This window comes from Leucoraja erinacea, chromosome 3, assembly GCF_028641065.1.
Source record: "Leucoraja erinacea ecotype New England chromosome 3, Leri_hhj_1, whole genome shotgun sequence".
NCBI classification, from domain to species: Eukaryota; Metazoa; Chordata; class Chondrichthyes; order Rajiformes; family Rajidae; genus Leucoraja; species Leucoraja erinaceus.
In genome coordinates this window covers 50,052,300-50,079,318 of record NC_073379.1, presented here as the reverse complement: position 1 = coordinate 50,079,318, position 27,019 = coordinate 50,052,300, and the positions used below count along the sequence as shown (strand labels likewise).

The 27,019-nt window shown below is 42.3% G+C and overlaps 1 protein-coding gene across 1 annotated transcript in view; it reads right to left on the bottom strand.

Moving 5' to 3' along the window:
* The window catches only part of LOC129694122 (paladin-like), a 137,764-nt gene that overhangs the window by 93,571 nt on the left and 17,174 nt on the right, over positions 1–27,019 (bottom strand). Inside the window, exons 5-12 of the mRNA XM_055630848.1 lie at positions 18,415–18,579; positions 16,604–16,764; positions 15,388–15,463; positions 14,947–15,017; positions 6,315–6,605; positions 4,601–4,697; positions 1,519–1,623; positions 1,133–1,228 (exon numbers count right to left, since the gene is read on the bottom strand). Coding sequence (XP_055486823.1) covers positions 1,133–1,228; positions 1,519–1,623; positions 4,601–4,697; positions 6,315–6,605; positions 14,947–15,017; positions 15,388–15,463; positions 16,604–16,764; positions 18,415–18,579 — 1,062 coding nt within the window. The remainder of the gene's footprint in view (positions 1–1,132; positions 1,229–1,518; positions 1,624–4,600; positions 4,698–6,314; positions 6,606–14,946; positions 15,018–15,387; positions 15,464–16,603; positions 16,765–18,414; positions 18,580–27,019) is intronic.

Genomic DNA, 27,019 nt, shown 5'->3' with positions numbered 1-27,019 from the left:
AACCTCGTGGCAGGATGGTGATCAAGGCAAACACGATAGTGACATTCATGAGGCTATAAGATAGGCACATGGGTATGCAGGAAATGGAGGAATATGAAATGATAGGCAGATCAGAATATCAGAATAGTTTAACTTGGCATCTTGGTCGACACAGACATTGTGTGCACAGGGCCTGTTCCTGCTCTGTACTATGCTTTTTATGGTCTATGCTTCTAGGTGTGCATATCTCTGAAGATCTGTCCTGGGTCCAGCACATTGATGTAATGACAAAGAAAGCTCATCAACACCTCCCTTGCTTAGATGTTTGAGGAGATTCAGTGTGTTGATAAATACTCTATTGAACTACACCGTAGAGAGTATGCTGATTGGTTACTTCATGGCCTGGTTCAACAACTGGAACACCCAGGATGAGAAAGGAGTCTGTGGAATTCTCTGCCTCAGAGCGGTGGAGGCAGGTTCTCTAGATGCTTTCAAGAGAGAGCTAGATAGGGCTCTTAAAAATAGCGGAGTCAGGGGATATGGGGAGAAGGCAGGAATGGGGTACTGATTGGGAATGATCAGCCATGATCACACTGAATGGCGGTGCTGGCTCGACGGGCCAAATGGCCTACTCCTGCACCTATTGTCTATTAATTCCTTTTTGAAGCAACCTAAAATATGTTTCATCTCAAACTTTTCTTCATGCTGATGAAAGACCATTGACCCATAATATTATTTCTGTTTTTCTCTCTCTTCTTCGATACTGTCTGAACTAAAGTATTTCCAGCATTTTCTGGTTTTAATTTCAAAGTAAAGCATTTCAATGGGTTGGTACAACATTTCAGCGTGTTTCATAAAAAGTACTTTATAAATGACTTTGCTTCCCAAGCCCAAAACAGAACCTCACTCATTTGGGGCACTTGAAAAAATGTGGGTGCACAACACACACTATCATTTTACAAGTTGAAATGAACGGTTCCACATTTCTCTCTCAATCCTGCTTTCTGCCATTCTCCTTCATAATGCCACCCAATATCAAGCAAGATTAAGGGAGTTGTGGCCCGCTGTGTATGTTGTTTGTGAATTAATCTGGATTTTCAGTTTTGTACAAATAACATATAGTAAATTTCACATGGATATTAAAGTTTCAAACCTGTTCATGAAGATAGCTGTTGAAAGCAATGAGGTAGAAGTACCTCTGAAGGGACTGAAAGGTTTTGCTGATCGATGCTTCTCTTGAATCCTTATGCTGAGTAATGCAAGACAATTAAAGACAAATATTAAATTTGTCAATATTACAGAGCATGATACTTTCTATTATTTGGCATGAGAGCATCTTTCTGATTTGAACTCAAAGTTCCTTAATTCAGCTTCCCATCCAATAACCCCAAATTTTTCAGTGCTTATGTTTTGTGACCACAAATGTAAAATGTAACAATTCACCAAGGATTAGATTCCAATCTCAATTATTTTTTAAATGATCTCATTAACTTGTTTGAAGTGCATAATTTGAAGTGCAAGAAATGCATAAAAGCTTACCGGTTTCTGATACCCTACATCAGGTTTCAGGACTTCATCTTTGTAAAGAAAAATGGATTCCTTCAGATTGAGCATTTCTGAACAGATATTCACTATGCTATCCACCTGCAAATTTAAATAAGATACTCTTTTGACAGTTATTACATTGAATTTGCACTGGAAGATATGTTGTCTTTAATATTGAAGGAAGACTCTCCCACTCCTCTCCATTTGTTCCAGCCTGTGTGTGGGATTTTAAATCAGAGAAAATCAAGGCGGGTGACCCAAAATCTGTCCAATGTTTGCTGGAATAGTTCAAACAACACTCAAACAACAAAGCCCTTGCCAAAATATATGTATCCAATTCCCCCTCCAGTAGAAGCCAAACCCAGGCATGAGCCCTAATTATAGATTTTGTAAACACATGGAAAATAGGCATTTCATGAAGAGAAAAATGCAGCAGGAAACTAAGAACATGGCTCCCAACATCAGCACAATCACTCCATCCCCTCTTCATTCCCCCTACCCACCTCACTTCATCTGTGTGGCTTAGCCTCGTTCTTTGCAGACACAGAACTTGATCTCTCTTACTGCATTTAAGCATTATTTTTGTGCAGAGAGTATAAAACTTTACTGATCTTTCAAGATTGGGCAGAGATTCTCCAATAAAGAGATGAGAAGCATAGATGTTCAAGAAGTAACTGCAGATGCTGGAAAAACGAAGGTAGACAAAAGTGCTGGAGAAACTCAACGGGTGCGGTAGCATCTATGGAGCGAAGGAAATAGGCAATGTTTCGGGCCAAAACCCTTCTTTAGACTGGGTTTCAGCCTGAAACATTGCCTATTTCCTTCGCTCCATAGATGCTGCCACACCCAATGTGTTTCTCCAGCACTTTGGGGAAGCATATTAAGTTTGGGTATTAAGTTTCCTTCAGTGTTAACATTCTTGCAACTGAATAACGTGCAGAGGGATCTTAGAGACAAGGTTCATAGCTCACTGAAGGTGGCAGCACAAGCACATTGGGAAGTAAAGAAGGCATATGGTATGCTTGCCTTCATTGCTGGGCGTTGAGTATAAGAGTCAGGTAGTTATGATGCAGCTTTACACCACTTTGGTTGGACCACGTTTGGAGTATTGGTTCTGGTTGCCTCATTTTAGGAATGATAGAGTGTCATAGAGTGATACAGTGTGGAAACAGGCCCTTCGTCCCAACTCGCCCACACCAGCCAACAATGTCCCAGCTACCCAAGTCCCACTTGCCTGCGCTTGGTCCATAAACCTCCAAACCTGTCCTATCCATGTACCTGTCCAACTGTCTCTTGAATGATGGGATAGCCCCAGCCTCAACCACCTCCTTTGGCAGCTTGTTCCATACACCCACCACCCTCTGTGTGAAAAAGTTACCCTTCAGATTCCTATTAAATCTTTTCCCCTTCACCTTGAACCTATGTCCTCTGGTCCTCTATTCCCATACTCTGGGTAAAATACTCTGTGCATCTACCCAATCTATTCCTCTCATGATTTTGTGCACCTCTATAAGATCTCCCCTCCTCCTTCTAAGCTCCAGGGAATAGAGACCCAGCCTACTCAACCTCACCCAAAAGCTCACACCCTCTAGTCCTGGCAACATCTTCGTAAATCTTTTGTGAACCCTTTCAAGCTTGGCAATATATTTCCTATAATATGGTGCCCAGAACTGAACACAATATTCTAAATGGGGTCTCACCAACGACTTACAACTGCAACATAACCTCCCAACTTCTATACTCAATACTCCGACTGATGAAGGGCAAAGTGCTAATATCCTTTTTGACCACCTTATCTACCTGTGACTTGACTTTCAAGGAGCCATGCACTTGTACTTGTAGATCCCTCTGTTCTACAACACTACCCAGAGGCCTACCATTTACTGTGTAGGTCCTGCCCTTGGTGGACGTCCTAAAATGCAACACCTCACACTTCTCTGTATTAAATTCCATCAACCATTCCTCCGCCCACATGGCCAATCGATCCAGATCCTGCTGCAAACGTTCACAACCATCATCACTATCTGCAAAACCACTAACTTTTGTATCATCAACAAACTTGCTAATCTTGCCCTGTATGTTCTCATCCAAATCATTGATGTAGATGACAAACAGTAACGGGCCCAGCACCGAACCCTGTGGCACACCACTAGTTACAGGCCTCCATTCTGAGAAGCAACCTTCCAACATCACCCTCTGCTTCCTTCCATGGAGCCAATTTGATATTCATTCATCTATCTCTCCTTGGATCCCATGAGATCCAACCTTCCAGAGCAGCCTACCATGTGGCACCTTGTCGAACACCTTACTAAAGTCCATGTACACAACATGTACAGCTCTGCCTTTGTCAACCTTTTTTGCTCACGTCTTCAAAAAAATCAATCAGATTTGTGAGACATGACCTCCCACATACAAAACCATGCTGACTGTCCCTAATCAGCCCTTGCCCATCCAAATGCCTGTTTTTCCTATCCCTCAGAACACTCTCCAGTAATTTACCAACTACAGATGTTCAGCTCACCGAACTATAGTTCCCAGCATTTTCCCTTCAGCCCTTCTTGAAAAGAGGCACTACATTTGCTACCCTCCAATCCTCTGGCACCTCTCCTGTATTTAAGGATGACTCATGTGGATGAAGGATGTGGAGGCTTTGGAGAGGGTGTGGAGGAGGTTTACCTGAATGCTCCCCGGATTAGAGGATTTCAGCAACAAGGAGAAGTTGGATAAACTTGGATTGTTTTCTCTGGAATATCGGATGTTGAGGGAAAGCTTGATAGAGATATATACATCTAATCTTTCCCCCTCACCTTAAACCTATGCCCTCTGGTTCTCAATTCCCCTTCTCTCAGCAAAAGGCTGTGCATTTATCCGATCTATTCCTGATTGAATTTCAGTTTGCAAACATTGATTATTTCTTAAACAATAATGTTAGTTCATTTTTGATATGAGCTGAGAAAGTAGGAAGAGGAAGAAGAGTATGTTTGAACCTCCCAAGGTGATGGAACATAAGATTTATCATAAGATGACACAGAATATGAAATCATCTCACAAAAAGTAAACAGGGCATAGTACTCACTTCCTCCACAATTCTCTGGCCATTGGGAAAGAGGGTCATATATTTTTCAACAAGCTGAAACTGCCTTTCTGGGCTAGAAATATTTTCTTCCACAGATCTACATATATAAAAATGCATCTGATTATTAAATATTCCTGAACAATTAAGCATTTGTTATGAATTTACAAAGGCTGCTCAATTAAATTATGTTGGACATTATTAGCTATGTAATAAAATAATTAAATTCATTATTTTGTTTATTTATTATTTAATTTTATTATTATTATTGTTATATTTTTTATTTTTTTATTCAAATAATTACATTTCCACAGTTGAGATCAAACAGTAATGAAATGTGTAGGAAAGAACTGCAGATGCTGGTTTAAATCGAAGGTAGACACAAAATGCTGGAGTAATTCAGCGGGACAGGCAGCATCTCTGGAGAGAAGGAATGGGCGACGTTTTGGGTCGAGACCCTTCACACCGATGTCAGGTGAGTGGGCGGGACAGAGATAGAATGCAGTCGGAGACAGTAAGACTGGTGGGAGAACTGGGATGGGGAAGGGGATGGAGAGAGAGGAAAAGCAAGGGCTATTTGAAGTTAGAGAACTCAATGTTCATACCACTGCGGTGTAACCTACACAAGCAAAATATGAGGTGCTGTTCCTCCAATGTGCGCTGGGCCTCACTCTGACAATCTAACAACTCTGCCATTACTGGGGAAAGTACCTGGGGAGGGAGTGGTTTGGGTGGGGAGGGACGAGTTGACCAGGGAGTTGCGGAGGGAACGGTCTCTGCGGAAAGCAGAAAGGAGATGGGAAGATATGGCCAGTAGTGGAATCCCATTGGAGGTAGCGAAAGTGTTGGAGCATACGTATAATCCTCCAACACTTTCACCACTTCCAACGAGATCCCACTACTGGCCACATCTTCCCATCTCCACCCCTTTCTGCTTTCCACAGAGACTGTTCCCTCCGCAACTCCCTGGTCAACTTGTCCCTACCCATCCAAACCACCCCCTCCCCAGGTACTTTCCCCAATAACCACAGAAGATGCAACACCTGTCCCTTTACCTCTTCCCTCGACATCCATCCAAGGACCACGACAGTCTTTTCAGGTGATGTTGAGGTTCACTTGCACCTCCTTCAACCTCATCTACTGGAAACGCTGTACGAGGTGTCAACTTCTGTACATCGGCGAGGTCAAGGCTTGGCGAACGTTTCACTAAACACCACTGCTAATTCCACCTTAACCTACCTAATCTCCCGGTTGCTCAGCACTTTCATTCCCCTCGCATTCCCAATCTGACCTTTAGACACTAGGTGCATTCGAGTAGGCCATTCGACCCTTTGAGCCAGCACCACCATTCAATGTGATCATGGCTGATCCTGGGCCTCCTCCATTGTTAGAGTGAGGCCCAGCGCAAATTGGAGAAATAGCACCTCATATTCGCTTGGGTAGCTTACAACCCAGCGGTATGAACATTGAATTCTCTAACTTAAAATAGCCCTTGCTTTCCCTCTCTCTCCATCCCCTCCCCCTTCCCACTTCTTATCATTTAGAAGAGTTTTGGCAGTAAAGATCTCTCCTGCAATTCAAAACAATGTTTGTACTTACTGTTTTGTCCTGCTTTGTTGATGAGGCTCCAAAAGCTTTGTGACCTTCGATTAACATGAACAGAAACATTATCACTTCGTAGCTTTGATATAATTTTGAGTTGTTTCAAATGTCTTACCTTTCCATCTGAGGAAATTGCGTCCTGTGTGCAATGATCAGTGCACCTACTATCATTCCAAGATTGGAACGTCCAACTCCTGTTTGACAACTAAAGAGTAGAGCAGGAGGTGGTTTAGGACCGGCCCTGAAAATCATATTTGGACAGTCCTGAAAAATCATAACAGGAGATAAGTTTGAACAGTGCCAAAGCTTGCAAGTGATAAATTTGCCTGATGTATAAGTAACATGGGTTGAACGTGCATTGTTTAATACAAGGGTTAGACCTCCAGAGGCCACATATTCATTCAAACTAAGATCAGTTAGTTCTCAATTGGTAAATTAAACTTCAAAAATACATAGCATCTATTAAAAAAAAGTGTTTTAGTGGAGCACAGAGCCTATTTAAATTAATGAGCCACCTTAATTATCATAAATAAAATTGTTCTTTAAAATGACGGAATATTACAGCCAGATTAAGGCCATTTGTCTAATTTTGCTAGTGTAAGTTCTTTGAACCTCCCCCTCCCCCCCCCCCCCCCCCCCCCCCCCCCCCCCCCCCCCCCCCCCATGGCAAAACATTTGCTCATCGATATTAATTTTACTTCGAAGTCACGTGAGTGACTACGTGAAGAACCCTGCCAGGACGCATGCGTGTCATATCGCTTTCACGCTTGCGAAACGACAGGCGGGGTGGAGCATTCCCCCGCAGCGGTAAGTTTGAAACCGCGACCTGCAGGTAAGTGATTTACTCTGCGGTAGTTTTTGTCCCCGCGCTGTTTTTACACAGGGGGGGGGGGGGAAGCTGGACAAAATAGTGTCCACAAGTGCTGTGAGTAAAGCTGGCTGGGGAGGACCGCGAAGTTGCGGGAGCCAGCAGCAGCTGAAGGCACAAGCCCCGTAAGGGATCAGCTGTGCCGACTTTTGGTCCCGCACCAGCCAGAACACCACGGCCGGGCGGGAGACTATTCAGAATGGGGCCGTCGACTTTGACAAGTCGAAACGGCAGGAGACGGGGTGGAACGACGTTCCCCCGTAGCGACAATTTAAACCTGGACCTGCAGGTAAGTGAAACTGCGGTCTTTATTCTTCCCATACTGTTTCACAGGTGGGGAAACATGGAGAGCTGTGCAAACAATGGCAGGCGGCACAGGAATCACCCGTAAGGGAACAGCTGTGCCCGACTTCGCTCTTGCACCGGCCAGATTAAACACCATGGCTGGGCGGGAGACTATACCGAACGGAGCCGTTGGCTTAGACAAGTCAAAACGGCAGGAGGAGGGGTGGAAGGACGTTCCCCCTTAAATGGCAAGTTTTAAGCCTGGACCTGCAGGTAAGTGATACTGCGGTCTTTATTGTTCCCATACTGTTCTACAGGTGGGGGAAACATGCACAAGGCAAAGAAGTCGACCAGAGCTGCGACAAAGCTGGCGGGGGAAGACAGCGGAGTTGCGGACGCCAGCAGCGGCCGGCAGCACAGGAATCAACCGTAAGGGAACAGCTGTGCCCAACTTCGCCCCCGCTCCGGCCAGATTAAACACTGCGTCTGGCGGGAAAGCAAGAAGAAAACCAAAAGAGTCGTTGACTGATGAGTCCGACTTTGAGCAGCCTCGAGCGGCCAGCGACCGTGAGTGCTGGAGCCGGTTGGAGCGGCTTATGGAGCAGAGCTCCAACATGACAGACTCCGGGAGATGGAGTCTAGTCACCGTGGGGATATAAAAAACACCCACAGTAGCAACGTAGGGCTGCACAGTGCATCTCCCTCGTCAGAGGGGAGTACTGGGGGATCAATTCTGGGCTGACCCTGAAGAGGGGTTTTGACGAAACAAACTACAAGTGTGCAGGGGGTGCAGGAAGGCAAAATCTACTGGTCTTGGTGTCCAAATACATACAGCCAGACCACGATGGACACCACTGCAAAAATACTTGGGACCAGGAAACTGCGCATCCCTGAATGTTCCAGTCGTGGAAATAGCATCTGGAAACATGTCGGAGCAGGACTTAGGAAAGCCCTGGGGCTCATAAAGGCGACAACATTAAGGATCTCCTACAGCCAAAGACAGCACCCTTATGCACCCACCAGCAGAACAAGAGAAGCTGGTGAAAGCTCAAAGGCCGGGCATACAGGACAGCGGTCTTTTAGACCATAGCCCAGACCGGCCTTTCTGGAAGATGCGCAAACCCCCAACCCAAAAACAAACCCAGACACCGGCGCCTCAACCTCCACGAAGACCACACAGAAGAAGCAAACTTCCACTGGTAACAATGGAGGTAGGTGGGTCTGGTCCCTTACAAATTATAGGAAGAGTGGATAATACACACATTGGTGGGAGATTACACTCTTTTGGATACATGTTGTATATTAACTACAGACACTTATCCTAAGCAGTATCCAGGGATATACCATTGAATTGTGCAAAAGGGGTAATGGGTAAACCCAACATGATTGGCTGGAATTTGTGTCGTATCTTTACCAAAAACAAAATAGATGGTGACAGTCGCATCACATAATTAAATACATTGTACTATATATTCAGTACAAAATGGGAACTGGTAACTGCTAAAGGACCGATTTCCAAAGGCTACTCCAAGGCTAGCATCGACCTAAAAGATGCTTACTATTCAGTGCCTACACGGACTGATCACAAAACATTATTTAAAAAAATTCAACTGGATGGGGCAGCTCTGGCAGTATAGAGCTCCACCAAATACATAATCATATGATCATACTAATTGTCGGCATAACTTTGGAGTTGGCCTAACTAGCTGTAACAGCCACCATACAATTGGGTGAAAACTGGGGTTATCATCCATCCAGTTAAATCTAAACTAACGCCTACCAACATAATGGATTGTTTGGGGTTCACTATTGACAGCTCACATGTCAGTGACTTTACCAAAGGACAAGGCTACAGTCTTAACTGAGGCCTGCAACAACCCCACTGACATCGGTGAACCGTCTATCAGATTGGTAGCAAGTATAATTGGCATATAGTGTCTGCCTTTCCAGCCACACAATTTGGACCTTTGTATTACCAAAAATCTACAAAGGGCAAAAATACAAACACTCAAAGTTAATACTGGTCATTTCGAACCAATAAGCCACCAATCAAAGCTTATGGAATTAAAATGGTGGAGGGATAACATTCAGCATTGTTCCAACCCTATCGTTATCAGCAAACCCTTAGTGGTGCTACAAACTGATGCCAGTGCGCTTGGTTGGGGTACTACCAATTTCCATCTCCATCTGTGGAGGTAGATGAAAGGCACAAGAGGCATCATTATCACAGACACTGGGCATAAACTACCTGGAAATGTGGGGTGCGTTCTATAGCCTAAAGTCATACTGCTCTGGGATAAATCACCAGCGTGTTAGACTACAGAGTGACAATCTGACTAATACAATTTGGTAATGGTGTATCCAGAGAAATATTGGAATATCAGCTACTTACCTACCAGGTAACCCAAAATTCATTGACAGACATCAGGTCATGCCAATTCAATAAAATAAGACTTAATCACCAGTTACCAAACTGTGTTTCTTGGGAACCACACCCTGGGACAGCAGGGACAGATGCCTTTCACTGCATTGAGGGGGCAATTGTTTATCTATGCATTCTCTCCTTTTCTGCATCATCAGTCGGGTATTATGAAAAATACAACAAGACTCAGCGTCTGTTAATTGGTAGTGCCGATTGGCCTACTTAACCATGGTTCCCTGTGATACTCAACATGGGTTTTAACCTTGCATCACCATCCTGAAACAACCAGATTATTGGTTCATCCCGTAACAGGGGAACCCATCCATGTCAAAAACAACAAGCCTATCAATTTGTAGAGTCTAAAGAAACCTCTACTGCAACTGGGACTGGTGGACCGAACATTGAACATTATCTCAGCGGGCCACAGACAGTCCACCAAAAACTATATCTGGTATACATCAGGAAATGGGAGATATATTGTCACAGAAACAACATCACCTACAGTTTGATGAACATAACGTCTGTTCTCGAATTCCTGGCAGGCCTCCATTATGATGAGGGGCTCAGTTACAGTGCCATTAACTGCGCCAGGTGCCCTTTCAACATATCTATGGCAAGGATCAGAGCTTCATTCTGTTGGGACTCACCCATGGTAACCAAACTTATGAGTGGAATTTTTAATATCAATCCCCCAAGAACCAAGTACTCTCTAAATGGGATATGAGTATTGCCCTAACGTTGCTAAGGAATTGGTCTCCAGCAACAGCTCTGTCCCTGCAAAGACTGACACACAAAACAGTCATGCTGATGGCTTTGGTCATGGCACTAAGGGTACAGTCGTACATAAGTTAAGGCTGGACTATATGACTTCTTCAACAGGAATATATTGTTTCATATTACAAATTAGTCAAACAGAACAGACTGGGATCATCAGGCCTCAAATAGAATTTAGGGATTACCCTACAGATATCGTCTCTGTATAATAAGACAATTATTGTTTTATATGGAGAACACCAAAAACATCTGAGGCTATGAGATGGCACTACTAATCAGCCACAAACAACCCACAAAAAAGTGTCGGTTCAAACTATTTCCAGATGGCTGAAACAGGTTTTAACAACAGCTGGGGTGGATACTAACATATTCAAATCTTATTCCACCAGGGCTGCAACTACATCGGCATCTATGGAGTTGGGTGTACCAATGAACCAAATCCTCGAGACAGCAGGATGGATCAGGGGAAAATATTCCAACTATTCTACCACAAACCAGTAGTTAAACTGGAACTTTGCAGAGCCAATTTAAAGTTCTGTAATATAATTTCACCCCATAAATAGGGGCTATAATTTGTTGTTAACAATTTATCATGGATTTCAATGTTGGATTCATGTCTAAACATGTTAACACAATTCCTCCCACAGTCAATTAAGGCAGATGTGATGCATGGACTCGTTTCCACGACATGAAATCACAGAGCTTTGAAATCTTCACGTAGTCACTCACATGACTCCGAAGTAAAATAGTAAGATTAAACGAGAACTTACCAGTTCGAAGTTTGATCGTTATTTTATGAGGAGTACGTTGAGGGAATACGTGCCCTCCGCTCCCACCCTTGATCATATACTCAACTGGTATTTTCTTCTCTAATCTTACTATGTTCAGTCATTACAGTTATCTGTGATTTCACACCACTGCTTTGAAGAATGACACGCATGCGTCCTGGCGGGGTTCTTCACGTATTCCCTCAACGTACTCCTCATAAAATAACGATCAAACTTCGAACTGGTAAGTTCTCGTTTAACCTTACTATTGTATTTGCTCAGTTTAAGTCTTTATCTCTCTATCCCTTTTCTAGTCAAGTGCCTGTCTATGTATCTCTTATGTAAAATGTAAAAATTGTATCTGATCCAACAGCTCCTCTGGCAGCAAAGTTCCTGATATCAACCACGGTCTGTGTGAAAAATGTTCTCTTCATATCCTCTTTAAAATTCCTTCTGCTCCCTGTAAACCCTATGCCCATGTTTTTGACACACCTACCCTCAGAAAAAAGATTTTGACTCTCTATCCTATGTATGCCCCTTATAACAGATCACCAATGAAGTCCCTTCACCCTCAGGATAATAAGCCCAGTCTATCCAATCTCATAAACTAAGTCTTCCAATAGAAACATAGAAAATAAATGCAGGATTAGGCCATTCGGCCCTTAACGCCTGCACCACCATTCAATATGATCATGGCTGATCATCCAACTCAGTATCCTGTACCTGCTTTCCCTCCATACCCCCTGATCCCTTTAACTACAAGGGCCACATCTAACTCCCTCTTAAATATAGCCAATGAACTGGCCTCAACTACATTCTGTGGCAGAGAATTCCAGAGATTTACCACTTTCTGTGTAAAAAATGTTTTTCTCATCTCAGTCCTAAAAGATTTCCCCTTTATCCTTAAACTGTGACCCCTCGTTCTGGACTTCCCCAACATTGGAAACAATCTTCCTGCATCTAGCCTGTCCAACCCCTTAAGAATTTTGTAAGTTTCTATAAGATCCCCCCTCAATCTTCTAAATTCTAGTGAGTACGAGCTGAGTCTATCCAGTCGTTCTTCATATGAAAGTCCTGACATCCCAGGAATCAGTCTGGTGAACCTTCTCTGTACTCCCTCTATGGCAAGAATGTCCTTCCTCAGATTAGGAGACCAAAACTGTAAGCAATACTCCAGGTGTGGTCTCACCAAGACCCTGTACAACTGCAGTAGAACCTCCCTGCTCCTATACTCAAATCCTTTTGCTATGAATGCTAACATGCCATTCACTTTCTTCACTGCCTGCTGCACCTGCATGCCTACTTTCAATGACTGGTGTACCATGACACCCAGGTCTCGTTGCATCTCCCCTTTTCCTAATCGGACACCATTCAGGTAATAGTCTACTTTCCTGTTTTTGCCACCAAAGTGGATAACCTCACATTTATCCACATTATACTGCATCTGCCATGCATTTGCCCACTCACCCAGCCTATCCAAGTCATCTTGCAGCCTCCTTAGCATCCCCCTCACAGCTAACACTGCCCCCCAGCATCGTGTCATCCGCAAACTTGGAGATGTTGCATACAATTCCCTCGTCCAAATCATTAATGTATAATGTATAATTAATGTATACAATTAATGTATAATTAATGTATAATGAGACCAAATCTGGAGTACGGTGTACAATTTTGGTCGCCCAATTATAGGAAGGATGTCAACAAAATAGAGAGAGTACAGAGGAGATTTACTACAATGTTGCCTGGGTTTCAACAACTAAGTTACAGAGATAGGTTGAATAAGTTAGGTCTTTATTCCCTGGAGCGCAGAAGGTTAAGGGGGGACTTGATAGAGGTCTTTAAAATGATGAGAGGGATAGACAGAGTTGATGTGAACAAGCTTTTCCCTTTGATAATAGGGAAGATTCCAACAAGAGGACATGCCTTCAGAATTAAGGGACAGAAGTTTAGGGGGTATATGAGGGGGAACTTCTTTACTCAGAGAGTGGTAGCGGTGTGGAATGAGCTTCCAGTGGAAGTGGTGGAGGCAGGTTCATTGGTATCATTTAAAAATAAATTGGATAGGCATATGGATGAGAAGGGAATGGAGGGTTATGGTATGAGTCCAGGCAGGTGGGACTAAGGGGAAAAAAAGTCGGCACGGACTGGGGAGATCTCCGTGCTGTAATTGTTATATGGTTATATGGTTAATCTCCTCTGCATTCCTTCCCTGGTATAATAGCATTCCTGCGGTGTGGAGACCAGACCTGAATGCAACTTTGATGGCATTAGGCAGGAACTTACACAAGTTGATTGGAGTAGGTTGTTTGCAGGAAAAGGAACATCAGGAAAATGGGATGCTTTCAAACATGTACTGACAAGAGTTCAGGGCATGCATGTTCCTGTTAAATTGAAGGGCAAACCAGGTGGGTGTAAGAAATTGCAGTTGCCCTGGCATTTTATGGGCAAGGGCTGATTAGCGAAAGTCATGAGGGTAGTATGTGATGTTTGGGGTCAAGGCCCAAGGGTCAGCCTGAATTTAGAACTTAAGATATTATTTTACAATTGTACAAGACGTTGGTGAGGCCTCAGTTGGACTATTGTGTTCAGTTTTGGTCACCCTGTTATAGGAATGATCTGATGAAGGGTCTCGACCCAAAACGCCACCTATTCCTTTTCTCCAGAGATGCTGCCTAACACGCTGAGTTACTCCAGTATTGTGTGTCTATCTTTGGTGTAAACCAGCATCTGCAGTTCCTTCTTATACCTAGGAAAGATGTTGTTAAACTGGAAAGAGCGCAGAGAAGATTTATGAGGTTGTTGCTAGGTCTTCAGGGCCTGAGCTTTGGGAAGAGGTTGGGCAAGCTTGGACTGTATTCCTTGGAGTGTAGGAGGATCTTATAAAGATATAAGAGAAGAATAGATAGGGTAGATGCACAGACTATTTTACTCAGAGTAGAGGAATCAAGTACCAGAGGGCATAGGTTTAACGTGAGAGGAGAAAGATTTAATAAAAACATTTTCACACGCAGGGTGGTGGGTATATGGAAAGAGCTGCCAGAGAGGGTAGTTGACGAAGAATCTATAACACCATTTTGAATACATTTGAACAGGCACATGTACAGGAAAGGTTTAGAGGGATATGGGCCAAACATGGGCAGATGGGACTCGTGATCAGCATGGGCAAGCTGGGCGGAAGGGCCTGTTTCCATGCTGTATGACTCTATGTCTCTAAGTGCAACCTAACCAGTGTTTTGCAAAGTTACAATATAACCTGCCAAATTTACTATTATTTGCCTTCCTTGAAAATCCTGAACTATTTTGTTTCATAACAATATATTCAGTTCCCTTTCGAAAACTACGATTGAATCTGCTTTTATCAATAGGGAAAAAATGGTATCAATAGAAATTCAAATCGAGAGGTGTTTAAATGACATCACAATAATGTTCTGTTATACCACCAATAATGTTCTGTTATGCCAAAGTCAGAATTAATAATAGGACTCAAGATAAAAGTGCCAAAGGTTAATCAGACTATGGGGTAGTTTTGGTGGGCACTTTTGTCAGGGGAGAGCAAATCTGGCATGGGCAAACGCAGTACTTTCATTGTGGTGCGTTCTGGCATTGGTGATCCACTCTGTAAAGATCTTACTAAATGTTTAAGGCCCCTTCATTATTCTGGGCACCAGGCACACTGACTTCCTCAATCAGGCAGAGGGTAAACTGCAATTATATTGTCATTGAGTATGATCCTGATTTGTATTCAGTTTCATTCTGGACCACAGTGAATACATGAGAGTTATATACAGTGATTCAACTCTCATATATACAGTGAGAATTGTGTTCACATTGGCAAATTATGCCGTTGTATTTAAATATACCTCTATCGATCACATCCTTAACTTTCTCCTCTTCTCTTGCTTGTGCTGAAATGACTTTTTAATACTGATATAATTTTTCTGGTCTGAAAAAACATGTCAGGTAAATTACATTTTTGGATTTCAATATTATCCTCTTTGTACCATTTCCATGAGATACATTTACCTCTTCACACTTGGGTATCAATTGCACCTCTCATATTCCTATAACTTACCCTGACAGTACTAATGAAGGAATCAAAGTCTGCTTCTTCCAGAGTGGCAGCAACAGGCAGAGGTAGTCGTTTATACCTGAGAAACAGCAAGCATTGCAGATTATTAATCCAACATATGCCCTTTCGGCAACCCTGCCCGTACCCTGTCAGAGATATTCACTTTGTCCTATTCCTTCCCCCTCCACATTCTCTCCAGCTTGTAAATATATTGTTTTCTATCTTACAAAGTCCTGACAAAGGGTTTTCAACCCTGGACATAGTCTGTTTCTGTTTCTCTTTCCACTAATGCTGCCTGATTGCTGGGTCCACCCAACAATCTATTGCTATTTATTATTCATCCAATGAACTGCATTCTGACATGCTGTTTTCTGTGTGCCAAAACGAGATTGAAATTAAACATATTGTAATGCTCTGTTTATTTAAGATAAATAGTTGTACCACCATTTTGTACTCAGCAAAGTTCCAGATACAGCAGCAAGACGTTGCTCTGAGATGAGAAAAGGAAAGGTAGCTGGGTTTCCAATGAGAACTGTGCTCATATTGTCCTGGATCTTTGTCATTCCTCTGAAACACTTAAAAGGGCAAGCAAAGCTGAGGTTTAAGGACTTTAAGACTTTTGCCTTCCATCACAGTGAGGAGGTGCCTGGTAGACTCACTGTGGTGGATGTTAAACTGTGTTCACTGTGTTACTGTTCTGTTATTTTATTCTCTGTCATGGCTGCAAGGTACGTAGTTTCGTTCAAACTAAACATTTGAATGACAATAAAGGATACTTTGCTTTTTACTTTAGATTTCATACAAAATAAAAGTTATTTGACAGTCCAGATTTCCCAACATGAGCATCACCAGAGATTATGTCTGCAAGTCTTTCAGGACAGCTTGGTCAAACCACTTTTAGCTGGGAACTCAAGCAAGTCAGAGAGTCATACGGCATGGAAGCAGGCAGACCCAAGTCACCAGGGATCCCATACATATTAATCTTCTGGATCAGCCTACCATGGGGAACATTTTGGCCAGATGTAGCCAACATCTACTGCCCAACTCTCATCAATCACTTTTGTTACCTCCTCAAAATGTTCAAACAGGTTTGTAACTATTTTGATAAAAAACATTTCACTGAAATTGATACCTGATTGGCCAATTAAAAGAAAGAATTATGGTCAATGTTTGGAAGGAATCCGAGCCACTATTTTAAAACTCACATTAATAAAAGTACCTGAAGTATGGCATTGTAAAGACATGGCCTCTGTAGACCTCTTCTGAAATACGAACATCCTCCACATTCTCAATTGTCTTTGGGAGAGGCTCAGTAACAAATTGCTCCGTGCCATGATAAACAAAATAAGTTTGGTTGCTTAAAACAGCAAAATCCAACAGCTAAATGCAACGGAAAAGAAACAATTATTAGGACTTGCCGGATTCTTCCTGGCCTCTTGATCCCCTTTGATACAAGACAATGCAGACTAATATATTCCCTTTATTGATGTAACAAGATTAAGATTGAAATACCATCCACATTTACATAATTGACAGCAGAAACAATTATCGTGTGATTTAATACAGAAATTCAAAATCATTGATTTAGATTTGACCACAGTGGTGAGGCGCTATGGACAGACACGTTTCATTTCCTTAGTGGTTTCGCTGGGGGTTTCTTCAGTGTCAGGAGCTTTTATTGCAGGTTGCTGTAACAACAGTTGAAGGAAAGCCTTTGCTTTATTGATTAAATCATTGCATTAATTCTGGATGCTGCCAGGGTTCAACATCAACCTTAAGTTTTAACCTAAAAGTTAAATGGGGTTTTTAATTTGTCAAATGACTCCATTTCTGTTATCTTTTAACATAAGCCTTTTGGAGAAACTGGGGCTTAGTAGATCACACCTCAATGTCAACAGTTTCAGGGAAATCGTTTTGATTTAGTGCAGCAGCCCCATTGATCGTTCAATTTAATCAAAATGCTCTGTAGTTCAAGAAGTGGCTTTTTCCAAGAGGTTAAGAACATTTATCGACAGAAATATCCATCCAATGCATGCAAAGGATGTGCTCGGCTGTGATCCATTTTTTGCTTACTTGGTCATTGAGATGGTAAGAGTGATTCTGAAGCAAGTGCTGTACTTGTCCAGAATGCACTGGTCATTATTCTCTCAAATGCGAGGTCAAATCTTAGTACATCCACGACACACAGTGCCTCATCAAACACACTATACAACCAGGTTATCATCCTTGCTGCGTTGTCCATAATTTTGTCCGTGCACAGGTTTAGTGTGCCTATAATTTAGCAACTTCAGTCTCCTGTTCTTTCCTGCACAACACTGTGACAGCACTGAATTTATCTGCAACCCAGCACACATTCTAGATTTGTTTCAACTGACTGAAGGAGTTCATCTTACGTCATGGATGTATGATGCAAGATGGCAAGATGAACTCAGAATCTGAATTCCCTGACATGCTTATCTGGTCAATATTCTGCATTGATGGAGTAAGTCAAATATTGAGCAATAGATTCTTATGGTATCTATCTGCAATAGCATTAACAATATTTCAGTTTAGAATCCGGGCTTCTACTTAACACATACATGCAGTATCAGGTTTATTTCTCACTATTGTCATAAGCAAGTAATCGACCCGAGGCTATCTCACTTTAAACATTCAACACAGTTTCCGTTTATCCCAATTTAATTGAACATTTCTCCAAAAGCAACAAGCACAATATCATCACCCACTGAGTGTTTTTGAGAGATATTTTCTACTATGAGCTAAATGCATAAATACCCAATTTACCCTTGTCAAGCATGCATGGTTTTATAGCTATAACCGTCCTTGAGAAAGATTTTTAATGAATAATTGAGCTTGTCAAGGATACTTAAACACTATCTACCATTTTATCATCATAAGTTCTCAGATTCAAATATTAAAATAAATGCACTAGTTCAGTGGAATAACTTCAATGCTCTATCCTTCATCCCTTTTCCCCCAGTCCCTTATGAACAGGATGTCAATTTATATTAGTAAATTGGTGTGATATACCTCATTTTTAATAATTAATTCCAGATTTTCCACCTGATCCCTTGAAGTCAGGTTATAGAGGTTTTCTTGAAGGTCATTGCGATCACGTGGGGTGTAAGGGATAAAGTCATCATCTTGATGAAGAAAAATGACAGGTTCCTCACGCACATTGAAGTATATGATTTCCTATTAAATTGAGATTGTGGCAAAACACATTATAGATAAATGGTCAGATTTCAAACATGACAGTTCATGAAAAACAAAAAATAATTACAGATGTCATAAATTTTATCAAGTGAAATAGGCATAACCAATCATTTCATGGGTAAAGATAGAATTCTGCAGCACAGAAACCATCAAGTACCCATTTCTATATTAATCTTACATTGATCCCTTATGCTCTTTGCACACTTCTGTCAGCTTCTCCCGTTTGCTGCCAACACCTACTCAGAGAGTTGTAGATGTAGCCCTGTCCATTGCGCAGACCAAACTTCCAACCATTTACTCCAAATACACTTCATATTGCATCAGAAAAGCAGCCAACATAATCAAAAACTTGACCCACTCTGGTCCTTCCTTCTTCTCCCTTCTCCCCTCTGGCAGAATGTACAGAAGCTTGGATGCCTGCACGACAAGACTCATGAACATCTTCTTCGCCTCTGTTGTCAAGTTTCTGAACGGTCCTTCCACAAGCTCTGTCCAATTCACCTATACCCCATTGTGGACATTGGATTTTATCTATGATACTGATGTGCTACAATGCTGAGAACTATGTTCTACACTCTGTATTTTCCCCTTTACTCTAATTATTGTACTCTAGTTTGACTTATTTTGTACTCATGTATGGTATATCTGATCTGGTTGGATGCAATAGACAATACAAAGCTTTTCACTGTACCTCAGTACATGTGACTGTAATAAACTTGAAGCTAAACCTAAATATAGGGTGTTAATCTACCAATATGGGAGTAAGCCAGAGCACCTAAGGAAAACCCTGTGATCACAGGGGGATGTAGAAACTCTACATAGAAGGTACTGAAAGTCAGGATCAAACACAGCTCATTGGAGCTGTAGGACAGCAGCTCTAGCAGCCAATCACTGTGCCAACATGACACCCACATGTATTCACAGACTATTACAGCATAGAATGAGGCCACTCATCCTATCATGTCATACTAGTGGTTTGAAAGAGTTGTTCATCTAATCTCTCACTCCCCACCTCTTTCCCTTAGCCCTGCATTTTGTACCTGTTTCATAATCAAAGTTATCATCGTATATTTTACCACCACTCTTTCCAGATCAGTGCAAGTTACAACCATCAGAATTAGGAACAGCAATAAGTGACTTGGTCCCTTGAGCCTGTTAATATGATCATGGCTACATTTGAAAAAGCCTCTCCATCTCTTCTTTGCTCTTTTAGAACATAAAACATAGAAAAGTACAGCACAAGAACAGACCCTTTGGCCCACATTGTTTATGCCGAACACGATGTCTGATCCCTTCTGCCTGCAAATGATCCATATCCCACTATTCCTTACATTTCCATGTTCCCATCCAAAATAGTAAGATTAAACGAGAACTTACCAGTTTGAAGTTTGATCTTTATTTTATGAGGAGGAACGTTGAGGGAATACGTGAAGAACCCCGCTACGGCGCATGCGTGTCATTCTTCAAAGCAGCGGTGTGAGGTCACAGATACACTATAATGACCTAAGATAGTAAGATTATTAAAGAGATACCAGTTTAAGATATGACCATATAAGGGTGGGAGCGGAGGGCACGTATTCCCTCAACGTTCCTCCTCATAAAATAAAGATCAAACTTCAAACTGGTAAGTTCTCGTTTAATCTTACTATTTTACTTCGGAGTCACGTGAGTGACTTCGTGAAGATTTCAAAGCTCTGTGACCTCATGCCGTGGAACGAGTCCAATCTTCACAACTGCCTTGGTAGTTTGGGAGAAATTGTTACTGGTATTTAAGAAAATACAATCATACCAACATTTTAAACAAAAATGGTAAATAATATTTATTAAATCAATTGATAAACCTTATAAGCTTCAGGTATAAATTATATAGAACTTAAAATTTTCCCCGAAAACGTTTCTTCTTTTCTAACTGGTTTGTTGTAAAATGTGTGAAACGTTTTCTCTGATGACCATCCTGCAGTTCTGAGGATTTTGTCCATCGGTACCTCCAGGCGATTAGCTGCTGATGTAGCTGCAGCCCTGGTGGAGTGAGATTTGAATACATTAGTGTCCACTCCTGCCTGAATTAAGCAATATCTCAGCCACCGTGAAATGGTCTGAGTCGAGACTTTATGGTACGGCTTCTTATGGCTAATTAAAAGAGCCTTTTCATTGCCTCTGATAGCCTTTGTTCTGTCAATATATAACATAATGTGTTTCACTACACAGAAGCGTTCGTCCTGCGGATAGGCTATGAACTCTATCACCCGCTGATCCTGGTCTATTTTGCTTAATAAGGCCCTGGATCACGAAAATCAAACTTCCTGTCGCCTCAGTCAAGTTATCCAATCTTAATTTCTGTAATGACTGGACCCTTTGCGCTGTGACCAGCGCCATAAGCATTACCATTTTCATAGTGAGATTGTTCAGCGGTAATGCCGTAGCCGGTGACCAATTCCGTAACATGGTTAGGACTACACTCACATCCCAGATTTGGCTATATCTAGCCCTTGGTGGGTTTGTGTTAAAGATGCCTCGTAACAGTTTTAATACTAGAGGATGTGAGCCGACACCCTGTCTTTCTGTGCCTTCCCATAAATAACTCGACAAGGCACTCCTAGCACTATTGACCGTGCTGTAACTTAGTCCTTCATAGTGCAGGCTTGTGAGAAATTCTAACACAGCTGGAAGATCCATTTTTCTGTGGTCTAGATTGTTATCCAGGCAGTATTTAGTCCATTTCTTAATATGACATAAATATTGTTTTTGAGTCGAAAGTCTCTGTGCTGCTGTGATCATGTCCACAGTTCTATCAGATAAACCCATATGCCGAAGTGGTTCTTTCAGAGTCTACAAACCAATAAATTCAGATAATTATGGCAAGGATGGCTGTCCCCAGTCACCGGATGCACCAGCAACTGAGGACTATGTCTTAAAGTAATATATGGTGTAAGCACCAAATCCTGCAGCACCGAGAACCATGGTTGGGTAGGCCAATCAGGTACTATGAGAATCCCAGATGCCGAGTCTAGTTGAATTTTCCGTAGTACCCGATTGATGAGGCAGAAAGGAGGAAATGCATAAATGAACCATTTCCCCCAGTGCAATGAGAATGCATCTGTAGCTTCTGCCCCAGGATCTGGTTCCCATGATATATACCTTGGTAACTGATGATTTAACCTGGATGCAAAAAGATCAATATCCGGCCTTCCGTACTTTGCTGTGATTTCAGCAAATATCGTTCTGTCTAACATCCATTCCGTATTTTCATTAAATTTTCGTGACCTGGCGTCTGCCACTGAATTAAGTATCCCTGGTAGATACGTAGCCGATAACCAAATATTCCTTTGGATACACCATTGCCAAATATGGTTTGCCAATTCATCACAGGATGTTGATATATTTCCACCCATATGATTTATATATGCCACCACGTGGTATTATCTATCTGCAATCTAACATGCTGGTGAATCATTCCCGAGCAATAAGATTTTAGACCATAAAAAGCACTCAACATTTCTAAGTAATTTATACCCTTAGTGGTAAGTAGGTTAGTTTCCTGTATATTCCATCTCCCTCCAGAGCTCGAGATGGTATCCGTTGCTCCCAAACCAATTGCACTGGCATCTGTTTGTAATACCACAGATGGGTTTGGAATAACTATTGGGTTGGAGCTATATTTAACATTTTGTTCCCACCATTGTAGTTCTTTTATGGCTCTTATTGTTAGCTCCATTGGCCTATCAAAATGGCCTCTATTAATTTTGAGTGCTCTAATTTTTTCTCTCTGTAAATTTTGGTAATGTAATCGTCCAAATTGAATGGCAGGAAACGTGGCTATAATTTTCCCAATAATCCTGGCTACCCGTCTAATGGATGGTTTAAAGGTATTAATAAGCTCTGTGCAATCCTTTTGGAACTCCGTAGCTTTCCCTATAGGTAAAGTTACTAACATATCAAGTGTGTTAATGGTGAACCCCAAGTAATCAATATTAGTAGCTGGTGTTAATCTTGACTTAATTGGATGGATAATGAATCCCAGCTGTTCCATCAATTGTGTTGTGGCAACCACTGCTTTACTAGCCAATTCATAAGTTTTCCCCACAATCAAGATATCATCCAAATATGCCATCACTCTATAGTTTTGTTGTCGAAGGAATGCCAAAGCTGGTTTAAGAATTTTTGTGAATAATCTAGGGGCTGACGTTAGCCCGTTTGGTAGCGCCTTGTATTGCCAAAGCTGACCCATCCAATTAAATTTCAAAAACCGTCTGTGTTCGTCTCTGATGGGTACCGTATAGTAAGCATCTTGCAGATCAATACTTGCCATAAAGTAGCCTGCCGACACTAGCTCTGTAGCAGTACTAAAAGTATCCATTTTAAAATGAGCATATTGTACAAAATTATTAAGTGTTGATAAATCAATAATAATCCGGCAACCCCCATCTTTCTTATGTCTAATAAATATATTTGAGACAAATTCCTGTTGTTCATGTTTGGTTTTTTCAATTACTCCTTTAGTGAACAACCTTTGTATTTCAATATGAGCTTTAGCTCTGTCTAATTTGGTAAGCATATAAGTTCTGTCCGGTGTATGTTGTACTGGAGGGTTTTGTATGTGTATAAACTCTATCAGATATCCCTTAATACTGCTAAGGATATACCTATCCATAGTTAAATTACACCATGCTTCCAAATGAAATTGCAACCTCCCTCCAAGTTCTGTGCTCCTTATTAATTTTTGAGGCACAGACCCACCTACCTCCATGGTTATCGGTGGTGTTACTTTCTCGGTTTCAACCGAGGTTGCGGAGGGCCTTGAGGTTGAAGGTGGGGTAAATGTTGAAGTGGAGGCTTCCGCATTTTCCATTGTGGGCGTCCCGGGCCAACCCCTAAAAAAGGACGCTGTTGCTGGTTACCTCTGGCCTCTCTCCAATTTTTCGTACTATAAATATTAGTACTTGCTTTTTTAGGCGTCCCATAAGGATGATACCGTTTTCCGAGATATCCTTTGGTCGCTTTAATTAGGCCCAAAGTTTTGGCCTCCTCTTCCAAATCTTTGACCTGTTTTGATAGGTCACCCCCAAACAACAAAGTTTGGGGTTTTATGGCTTTCTGCTTGCACAGGATTGCAAATTTTGGATCTAACGCTGGCTGAATAGCCCCTTTCCTGATGTTGTTAAGTTCAAATTGAACATTGCAAAAAAGTGCTAAAGCGTCTTTCATGTCATTTGACATATCCACGTTCTCTAGCGTACGGGCCAAAGCTGTTATACCCGCCGAGAGACCTTTAAGAGCGTTTTGTATTTTGATATCTTGACTCCGGATAGCCTGACCCACGTGTCTCCAAATGCTTCGGTTCACACTGGCTACATTCAGAGCCGCACAATTTCCCGGAGGTAAATGTCTTGCCAATACCTCAGCTAAGGTATTGGTTTGCAGGTGATGGGTCGTCATGTAATCAATGCTGGCAGCCATCCTGGCCTCTAGGTCTTTTCCAGCTTGTTCTTGCTGGAAATATTTGCCCACCATGTCCAGCAACTGTGTTCCCTCATCCATATGGGAACGTGGCTCTGACTCTTGTTCAGAGTCTGAGTCAGGCAGCCCTTGAACACCCTCTTCAGAGGAGGATGAAATGTCCAGCAGCCTTTTCTGGCAATGCTCTGAGAGACTTACACCTTTGCCTGTGTGGCTTTATCCATATTCTGGAGCCTGACACTGTGGAGAAATTCCTCCCACAACCGCTCCAGCCGACTTTCGTGCTCTCCCGCACTGGTCGATCGCGGGTGTTTATTTATAGCCCACCGCTCCTGCCGACTTTCGTGCCCTCGGGCACTAGTCACACGCGGTTTTAATCGCAACCCATCGCCATGCCTACCGGCTCTGGTTGCTCCCGGCCGCTGCAAATGCCGTTGTTCGCCGTCCCGGTACTCCTCCGAACATATTGATGACGGCCCCACATGCTGCAGCCACTCGTACTGGTTTCCGAGCTCTGCAGATGTGGTCGCTGCTGGCTGCTCTATGCCCTGCAGCTGGTCATCATTACTGCGATATAAGTAAGTATTTACCGGCGACTTTTCGGGCTCACTTTCACAGTGATAAGTTTTCCGTTTCGCATTCCCGCCCGGTCTAGAATTAGTTTTTCCCGGCGCGGGGTTTAAATCTGGCACAGCTGGCTCAGTACAAACTGGCTGTGCCGTCGGCTGCTGCTGCGGGTCCCCGGCACCTTCACCGCTGACATCCTGCAGCTTCTTCACAGCCTTTCTGCGTCCTCTGTCCATTCCTATACAGGGTGAAAATGCAGAATCACTTACCTGCCGTCTACCGGCTTTTCAATTCTCCTGTTCAAGGGGACGTCCTCCCCAGGTCCGACACGTTCAATGCGTGTATGCGATATGACACGCATGCGCCGTAGCGGGGTTCTTCACGAAGTCACTCACGTGACTCCGAAGTAAAATCCTCTTAAATGCCACTCTGTATTATATCCGCCTCCTTTGACAATGTGTTCCAGGCCCCCAACATTGTCAATTACCCAGTTTGTCAATAACCTTCTCACCTCATCCTCCGGTTACCAGTTAGTATGTAGTTACTAATGACATTACACTTATGGACTAACACAGAAAGCAATTTTACCAATAACTAATGACTATTGCAACAGACACTCTATTGTAAGTTCTGTCATTGGAAGAAATTCCCTGGGGAAATAATATTCAAGAATCTGCTCAAAGTTTATTTGAAAGAATGCAGTATTTCTACTTATTCCACTTAAATATAACCTCTTTTAATCATTCATGCTAATACCTCTGTGCACTTCAATGTCTTATAGTGTTCCCGTGAACTGCATTGAGATGTTTTTCTTTGTCAACAGCTCCATCTAACTGCTAATTGCTGCACTTTACTCCCTGTATTAGTCGCCATTGCTCATGGCAGATCTTTTGATCAGGGCGTTACAGTCTGTTGATATAATGTCAAGAATCACAGCATTTTGAGGTATCCGAAGGCAAGTAGCATAATCTGAGCTCTATTCCTGGCATTGTGAGGCCCATGGTCATCACTGAATGCTCACAGCTGCCAATATATTAGCTGAGAACTTAATTCCAGTCATAGTGTCCAGTCATTAATATCATAACTTCTTCCGGATATGGAGTCACATTTCTTGGACCTTTTGGAACTTCATCATTATTAAAGCTAGTTTAGTTTAGTTTAGTTTAGTTTAATTTAGAGATACCCTGATGCCCACCAAGTCCGCGCCGTCCAGCAATTCCCACACACTAACACTATCCTACAAACACTAGGGGCAATTTACAAATTTACCAAGCCAATTAGCCTAATAACCAGTAAATCTTTGGATTGTGGAAGGAAACCGGAGATCCCAGAAAAAATCTGTGCAGGTCAAGGGAGAGCATACAAACTCCGTACAGACAGCACCCGTAGTCAAGGTTGAAATTGGATCTCTGGTAACTCTGCCACCTTGCCACTGTGCCATCCTTATGTGGCCTGAAATGTTTAAATCCATTCATGGTCATGTCCTTCCACTTTTCTTTGGACTGCATTGACACAACAACTCCCCAGCTTCAATATACAGTAATGGTCTTAAGCCAATGCATTAGATTCATCTGTCATAACTCCCTGCTTTCCCTTTCCTTAAAAGTAGCTTTCCAGACCAGGTTTCTGGTTGTTCCTCCTTGAATCTTTTCCTGTGACTATTTTTTTGATTAAGAATGAACATAGAGCAGCACAGTATCAGGCCCTTTGGCCTGCAATGTCCGTAACAAACATGATGTCAGGTTAAACTAATCTCCTGTGCCTTCACATGACCTTTATGCCTCCATTTTCTGCATCTCCATGTATCCAACTAAAGCATCTTAAATGCCATCACCTGCCTCCACTACCACCCCGGCAGCATGTTTCAGTGATCCACCACTCTCTGATCCACCACAAAAAAAGGATGCCCGTGATATCCTCACAATTAAAAATAAATGTTGTTGTATATCCTCCTTCTGACCACTAATATTTATCTTCTTCCAATTTCTGAAATATACCTGCCATATAATTAGTTAATTCGCAATGTTCAAGGAGTCGATTCATGCTGAAGATTGTATTTAACTGAAGGAGTTCTGCAGGGATCTGTGCTGGGACCTCTGCTCTTTGTGATATCTATATGACTAAAAGTCTGATTTTGACCACTTCCTGTTGTTCTGTATATTGATTTTAGAAAAACCCTGCCACTTACGACTGTGATTTATGGCCATCTTACTCAGATTCCCCCTCCGCAGTCCAGGACAAAAGGATTTTTCCCATCGATGAAAAATAAAAGAATTATTAGTGTTTAAAAAATGTTGAGATTCTCTCTCCTGAAGGCCACGCCCCTTCCGGAGGGACCATAAAACCCGGAAGTGTTGAGTGCCTCAGTCAGTCTCTGCAAGATGGGGGAGCGAGA